The sequence below is a fragment of the Haliotis rubra genome, unplaced genomic scaffold, assembly GCF_003918875.1.
Source record: "Haliotis rubra isolate DU_JTF1 unplaced genomic scaffold, ASM391887v1 Scf92, whole genome shotgun sequence".
Taxonomy (NCBI): Eukaryota; Metazoa; Mollusca; class Gastropoda; order Lepetellida; family Haliotidae; genus Haliotis; species Haliotis rubra.
Window position 1 is genome coordinate 1,018,757 of NW_025767657.1, and position 8,726 is coordinate 1,027,482.

General features: G+C 39.9%; 1 protein-coding gene across 1 annotated transcript in view; it reads left to right on the plus strand.

The window, feature by feature from the left end:
• Positions 1-6,858, plus strand: part of LOC124264335 (sodium- and chloride-dependent GABA transporter 2-like) — a 49,307-nt gene extending 42,449 nt beyond the window's left edge. Inside the window, exons 5-8 of the mRNA XM_046699092.1 lie at positions 3,835-3,934; positions 5,002-5,102; positions 5,719-5,889; positions 6,715-6,858. Of these exons, the coding sequence (XP_046555048.1) occupies positions 3,835-3,934; positions 5,002-5,102; positions 5,719-5,889; positions 6,715-6,858 (516 nt within the window). The remainder of the gene's footprint in view (positions 1-3,834; positions 3,935-5,001; positions 5,103-5,718; positions 5,890-6,714) is intronic.
• Positions 6,859-8,726: the final 1,868 nt, after the last annotated feature.

The window sequence follows — 8,726 nt, forward strand, 5'->3', positions numbered from 1 at the left end:
GTCTATACAACCAAGTGGATAATTTTATATAACGGAGACGTCCAGCGGGATGGTGATCAAGTAGCATGGTCCCGACGTCGGGTCTCCTGGCTCTCAGTCCAATCTCTCTCAACCTGTTCCGTACAGTTTGACCGGATATCCTCCGAAGTCCAGGCATCCTGGTTGCTATGCTTTCAACCGTGGCAGTACGATCACGCAAATGTAGTACTCGGATGTACCGATCTTGGGCTGCAGTGGTGACTCGAGGTCTGCCTGTACGGGGACAAGCATTTGCTATACCTGTTTGGTTGTAACGAGCTGCAAGCAGTGCTATCGTGCTCAGACTAACATTCAGACGCCTGGCAACAGAAATTGGTAATCTCCAGCGTGCACTCCTTCAATGGCGATGTTCCGTGACGCAGGGTCAAGACGTGGCGTAGTGATTAGACCTTTAAACTCCTTCAAAACGAATGCCGATTTCCGAAAGTAATCTGGACTTTTATAGCCAGACAGTGCATGCTCTTTCCTGCACAATTTCAAGTGTAAGGTGATTTATGTTGCGTTGTGGCGATGCCTCTTTAATTCTTGTAAAGAAATCTCATCAAAATCAACATTTTCCGGTAAAGTCGATTTTGAACTTGTGCAATAGTGTAAAATCATGTTATCAACACTTTTGTTAAATATTTTGACGATTGTTTTAACACAATTGGTAATTAATAGATTTTTAAAATTACAAAACGCCTATGCGTTTCTTTTGGGGATAGTATATATAACTATTTAGTGTTTGCTGTGTAAAACTATACTAGTCAAGAGATGACAAAACTTCGTTATATTCACAAATGCTTGAAAACGGTATAAGAAGCTACAAGAAACGTCGCTATTGTGAATATAAAGAAGTTGATCATCCTCAAAGTTTTGTCATATCTGTACCATCAACTAGTTTCTAGAATGCCACTTAAACAAATTATACTAGCCAATATATCTTACATGTGTTAGCATCCAGTTTATAATATTGTTGACAAGACAGATCAGACAAATTACAAGCAGATTACCTTGCCATCGGCGTGTCGATGTTGACGACCCAATCTATGTGGTAGCTTCGTACAAACAAAAGCATGTTCTTTGGAACATTTTCTCCCCCAAAATCCTCAATGACAAAAATATAATAAACTGGACACTTGAAAATGTTTTCTGTCTGCTTTAAGTTACCTGCAATAGAAGTAATACTTGCCGCCCTCGAAGACACATTTCTGGGAGCAACAAAACGACGATGGGTCATCATTTGCCTGATTCTCCTGACCAACTTTTTGTTTGCCCTGCCCTGCGTCACACAGGTAAAGAATCATTGGATCCACGCATACAAAGAAGATCCGGGTTAGAATTGAGCAGAATATGTATGCTGGCCTGCCACTGCAGCAGCTGCAACTCTGTATGTTGTATATGGTCAGGCTGTAGCAGATGTTCCGGGTTAGAATCGATCTTCAGTAACCCATGTTTGTCGTAAGAGACTACTAACGGGATCGGATGGACAATTTTCGCTTACTTGGTTGACACATGTCATCGTATGCCAAATTGCAAGCATCCATGCTCATGCTGTTGATCACTGGACTGTCCGGTTCATACTCGATATTTTGAGACCGCCGCCATACAGCTGGAATACTGCAAACTAATAACAAAGTTTAGTGAGTGAGTGAGTTTAGTTTTACGCCGCACTCAGCAATATTCCAGCTATATGGCGGCGGTCTGTAAATAATCGAGTCTGGACCAGACAATCCAGTGATCAACAGCATGAGCATCGATCTGCGCAATTGGGAACCAATGACATGTGTCAACCAAGTCAGCGAGCCTGACCACCCGATCCCGTCAGTCGCTTCTTACGACAAGCATAGTCGCCTTTTGTGGCAAGCATGGGTAGCTGAAGACCTATTCTACCCGGATTCTTCACGGGTCAACAGAGTTTAGATTGTTCTTACTTTCCAATTTCCATACCATACAGATGCATTTGATGCTTGTTTAACGCTGCAATGTGTAATAGGTAATATGTATTGCAGTCAAATATCAACCCCAACACCAGATTCTCCTTTGTGCCTTCAGGCTATTAAAAATCTTTCTTGTAAACATCCGCTTTTAATAGACATTATTGAATTATATAACGATCTTGCTACTGGCCAATACGACATCGTCTTCTGTTGGTTGCCAAGTCACGTTGGAATTTCTGGTAACACAATGGCTGATCTTGCTGCCAAGGCAGTACTCAACAAATCTGTGACACCACTTTTTATCCCATATTCTGATTACAAAGCCGTCATTAGATCTTATATCCGTGATCTAATGCAGAAGAAGTGGGACACTCAAGTAGGTATTAACAAATTACATGAAATAAAACCCTATATTGGTTACACTTACTTGGGTTGTCAGTCCAGATTTGAGGAGGTCATTATGCGACGATGTCGCATTGGCCATACACGTTATACTCAGAAATATCTGTTAAAAGGTGAGGATCCTCCGCTTTGTATCCCCTGTGATGAGAGAGTCACAGTCAAGCATGTCCTGCTTGACTGTGTTGAATTCTCCATCATAAGGGATAAATATTTCAATGTTACACTGTTAAGGATCTCTTTAGTACTATTGAATTTCATTTAATTCTTGGTTATTTAAAAGAAATTTATTTAATTAATGAATTTTGATTAATATGTTCTGTAGATTTAATGATTGTAATGATTGGTAGTTTAGATCAGTAACTTAGATTGTCAGTGGCTGTACCCTCAAAGGGGGTTAAAGTATTGTAAAATTATTGTCCTCCTGAGAGGGTACGTAAGTCCCCAAAACATTCAATTTAAACCTACTACCATTTTAATCGTAGAATATATGTTCGTTTAATCTGTGGCTAGATTATCTAACATTGCTAATAGCTGAAGGGATGGTGTAGCTCCAGCTAGGGTCCATGCAGGAAGCAAATGTACTGTAAGTCCCCATGGTCCCTAGTATGGTGATCTACCTTCAGTTGTTGGCAATATATAGCCTGTTTTTACCTTGTATTCTCATCTATATTTAAACTGTTTAAGATATTATTACTAGTTTTTAATTCGAATCTGTGATAATTTAGTTATTTTTGCTGTCCTTCGTTGACAGGTTTTTACAATTCACCATTACTTCCTAAGTATAAAATTAATTGTTCTCGTCACGATATGGCTGAAATATTGCCTATGTGACGATAAATTTTAACTCACTCACTCACTCAACCCCCCCACACAACTATACAGTCAGTCACTCGATCCAATTAGATACAAATATAGCTTCTTTTTAGACCTTTGTACTTGCTCGGCAGCACTTGTTGTCTGTTATTAATGAATGGATCATTACACCTGGTATTTACACCGTTTGCGAAATATGCACAAATAAGGACAACCGTTGTGGATGAACAACTTCTTTGTTCAGGTGATGCGACGTTTCGAATTCTCAGTTATCAAGCAAGTACTTATCTGACTATCCAACTCCTAAAACTCCCACTCAAAGAAGTAAAGTAACATGTCGGAAAGCGCACGTAAAATATCCAAATTGTCATCACCTGGTATTTGCAGTCCTTCCAATATGGGCATCATATTTTTTATGTGTTTCTCGTAGCCACCTGACAGACAGGTGACAGACAAAATTATCTGAATAAAGTTCTTGATTCTCATTTAATGTAATTCTTATTATAATTTCTCGCGTTCTTTGGACTTGTGGCAGCGACTGATTAACAGATAAACATTTTATATGACGATAAACATTTTATAATGATAAACATTTTATATAAGTGTCGGTCGGGCGATGAGAAACACGGAAAATAAAAATGCTGCCCTATGTCGTTTTAAGGGTGGTGTTTACCTTGTGACTCTGACTGACTGGTACGCCTTCTTCCCTGCCATAGCTGTGTTCGGAATGCTGGAGTGTATCCTTGTCAGTTGGTGCTACGGTAAGGACATCTTAACTTATTTCTTTAATCTGATGAGGATTCGGGGCGGTGGGGTAGTCAAGTGGTTAAAGCGTTCGCTCGTCGCGCCGAAGGCCCGGGTTCGATTCCCCACATGGGTATGCGTGAAGCCCATTTCTGGTGTTCCTAGAATATTGCTCGAATTTTGCTAAAAGCGGCGTAAAACCAACTCGCTCACACATCTTGATGAGTATTCAGCTCTGCATATTGACTAATGTCAGTTCATCAGTTAGACACGAATAAATCAAATATTTTAAACTAAAGACTTTAACTGATTTCTCAGTTTAATGACGTGACGTTGACGTTGAGAAATTTGATAGTTTTGAAATACAAAGAAAAGTGAAACCAAATTCATCAAACTACCTGTAAGGTCATCAACGTCATTATTGGTGACGGTGGGTAGCCTAGTGGCTAAGGCGTCCTCTCGTCACGCTGAAGACCGTTGTTCGATTTCCCACATGGGCACAATCTGTGAAGCCCATTTCTAGTGTCCCCCGCCGTGATATTTAGGAGATAAGCATCATGTATTGGCCAATTTCCGGGTGTTATGAGTATTTGAAGCACGGGAATTCATTTGGAACCGACGGCGTCATGTTTATTGACATTGTAAACACAAAAGTGAACCAAAAGGTGCACACACGTTTTTGTGTCTGCACTCATTGACATCGAGTACGGGTACAGCAGTGAAATGTCATCAGCCGGCCGTTTCGGCTGTCTCCCATGGTAGCATCTGGAACTGCTCATTTGTGACGTCATTCAGACTTTACGTCACAATATGATTTGAATGACGTCATCACAGCTGACGACGTAACAATACAATCGTGTGAGCGATGTTTGTACGTATTCATACGCAGCGAATTTTCGGGAATCGAATACCATTTGATCATGATTTTCAACCAATCAGATTAAAGAACACAGTTACTTTTGGTTTACAATGCTGGAATACTGCTAAAAGCGGTGTAAAACTAAAACTCACATTATTTGAATTGTCTGCAACTTAAACAAAGGCATATTGACACATGTATATCTTTTTGGTTTCTTTGTCTAAGGATTCGAGAGGCTGAAACAAGACATCAGCACTATGTGGGGAGAGGCAGTCCCCAGAGTCATGATGCTGTCCATCAAATATGTTTGTCCTCTCCTATTGTTGGTAAGACTGTGACAATCTTTGATTTAGCATGAGTATGAAATTGCATCCTAATAATTACAATGTATATTAGAACAAGACATGTAAAGATTAATCAATTGATGCTATCAATGCATTGTAATTATCCAAAATTATTAAAACATTATGAACAATGCCCAAGTGCACAACCGTTAAGTAATTAATCTTTCACTCCTGGTATTTATTTTTGTTACAGTATTGTATACATGATCTATTAGATAAATCAATACAAAATATGATTTAATCGTTATCCGTTAAATCTGTTTTAGAAATACAATAGTTATTTATAAAACCAGTGATAGGAACACAGAATGATAAATTTGGAATTTTGACACCCAGAAACAAAGTAGAACTATAAAATCCTTGTGAAAGTTTTAATTCATGTCTTGTTTTTCCTTCAAGCCCCCAAAGACATAATTAATGAATTATTAGCACATTTCATTATACAGTCAAACAAAACTGACTCGAAGTTGGAGCGACATGCGTAAATACTTTGGAAAATTGTGACTAAATAATAATACACAGGGACCAAGCTTTTACTTCGAGACAAGGATAAACTCGACACAGTGGTGTTTGACTGTATTTGTCCTTCTTTCATTAGGCCATATTCTGCTCGTCCATCTACTCGCACCGACCACCGAAATACGGAGACTACATCTACCCAGCGTGGGCTGCCGGAGTTGGCTGGATGATATCCTGCATTTCCATAATACCGCTGCCGATCGTCTTCATCTGGACCGTATACAACACACCTGGAACGACGCTCAAACAGGTAAACATATGGCGTTATCAGGTTTACCCAATGTATGTACTGATGTTCAGACTGAACCATTTGGCATCATGTCATGAAACTTATTTGTAACATTATTGCATGAAGCTGACATTAAATATTTCATTTTCTCCACGCTAAAGAAGGTATACGTATGGCGTTATCAGCTGTAGCGAATGCATGTTCATACCCAAGTACAGATGTTTAGACAGTCATTTCGAAACCATTTTACTCTTTTGACACAACTGTAAAAAAATAATTTTCATTGTATTCCACCTTATCTTTACATTGCGGGGTGTATGATGTTGTACATATTTATAAAATTCCTGAATGCTAAATACCGTATTCAATCTAATAAGCGCCTGGTCTCTAATAAGCGCCGGCCTCCAATAAGTGCCTGGGGTAAACAACTGTTCAAGAATGAGTGAGTGAGTGAGTTTGGTTTAACGCCGCTTTTAGCAATCTTCCGGCAATATCACGGCGGGGGACACCATAAATGGGCTTCACTCATAACTGTTCAAGAAATAGGCCCCGGGTCTATAATAAGCGCTGGCCCCTATTAAGCGCCGGTATGAGAGTTTGCTGAATTAATAGTAAGTGAGTATGGTTTTACGCCGCTTTGAGCAATGTTCCAGCAATATCACGGCGGGGGACACCAGAAATGGGCTTCACACATTGTACCCATGTGGGGAATCGAACCCGGGTCTTTGGCGTGACAAGCCAACGTTTTAACCACTAGGCTATCCAACCACCCTACTGATTTAATAAACGCCCGTGCACTTATTAGAGGAAATACGGTATATGGTGGTATATTAATACGTGTTTCAGAAGTTACGGACATCCTTTCAACCCAAGAACCAGTGGCGCCGACACACGCTCTCTGACACGGCAAACAATCAAGCTCTGCAACCAATTCAATTTGTACAAGGCGGTGAATGCGGCCCTGATGACCTCGAGCAAGAAACAGACTGATGACATACCTTCTGAAAGTTGTGCTGTGTTTTTTAAACACTATCTCTAATGTGTACTCTTAATATATATTTCTATACTGCAAAGTGCAGTTTAGTTGGGACGGAAGCAGAGATGCACGATATACGTTTCTCACAAATATGATTAATTTGATATGGCACTTCGCTTGATTAACACTAATTTCTTAACCGTTCAGCTGTACGGAACTGTCAACACATTATTATCATTATCCTTATTCTTATAATTTATCATTCCGGCGTTGTTTTCACCAATCATAACTGAAGAACCATTATCCAGTATCTTTACAAAAATTACATATACCAGAACAGACGCAAGGCTCTAGCACCAAGGACCAAGGGCAGATAATTCAAAAGTTATTCAACTGAAGTAACATTTGACAGTTTAGCTTCGAGACTAAGAGTTTGAGGGCTGCTAACTTTCTTGTATCTTGTGATCCATTGTCAATCATGTATAGTCGCAATACATAGCAAGTCGTTGAAATGCATTGGCCTCCAACCACGAAGAAAGAAGAATATAATAATTGAGGAAGTTCTGAAAAGCAGAGCAAGGACAATGTTACGAAACTGCATAAAGACTAAGGAGCCCTTTGCTGCTACTCGAAATTATATTTCAGTTGGCAATTCTCTTTAGGCTACACACCTGTATGTGGTAACCGTCTCCCACATTTGTTTCCTGACCACCGACAGACAGATGTATTTACAGACTGAAGTTAATCATTGTTTGCGTATAATGTAAATTTAACACACCCACGGGCGAAGCTGAGTCACGTAAAGTTCAATATCAACACTTATTTCTACTTCCTGATACAGTGATGATATGAGATGGTTTAATAATGGCAATATAGCCAAATTCTTTCCACGGACTGACTCACACTATTTTCATCTCGGACGGTTCCAAAAGTAGCCTTTTCGGTGGTCTGGTAGATATTTTTACCCCTAAGAGTAAATATTTCATAATATCCAACAGGTTCTCGTGTCGTCAGTTTGAGGTGTTTAAGGTATTATGAAAATTATGTTAAACTACATACGATTGTACAGTTCATGTTACGATAACCAATCATAACACATGTACTTTCAGTTTACCTAAACTCGGTGCACTGCATATTAGTGCTATGTACTTCATTGCGATGCCTACAAAAAGTGAATGGAGCTTGCGCGAGTTGGAAATGGCAGTCACAGTTTTTTACATTCGTGACCAACTCGTGTTATTCCGGAACACGCCGAATAGCGTCTTCTTGGAGGTTACGGAAAGACTGACTGACTGACTGAGTTTGGTTTTACGCCGCTTTTAGCAATATTCCAGCAACATCCAGGCGGGGGACACCAGAAATGGGCTTCACACATTGTGCCCATGTGGGGATTCGAACCCGGGTCTTCGGCGTGACAAGCCAACGCTTTAACCATTAGGCTACCCCACCGCAACGGTTACGGAAAGAGGCGAGTGGTGACGAATGTTGAATGTCGTCACCACTCGCCTCTTTCCGTAACCTCAAGAAGACTCGTCCCCTATCGATCATCTCCATCCATAGTTGGTAGATTAGGAAGAGTTTGTCCTGGGGCTTCAATCTGCTCCCCTGCCTCAGTCTTTACTCTCACAGTCTACAAAATAATATGTTTAATACTACTCATGTGACCTCATGGATAACAGTTTACACACTTTCAGCAAAGCTGTAAACAATTCAGCAGACTAAAGGTTTAAATACAAATTTTAGGTAATGTGGTCATTGGTCAATGGTCATGATGAAATGAAAAACTTTTATCTGTTGAATTCTGAAAGGTTACCTCACACTAAAACTGGTGGTACTGAAATGTTTCCTCTTTGATAGTCTGATAGACTCTGTGTTTGATGAC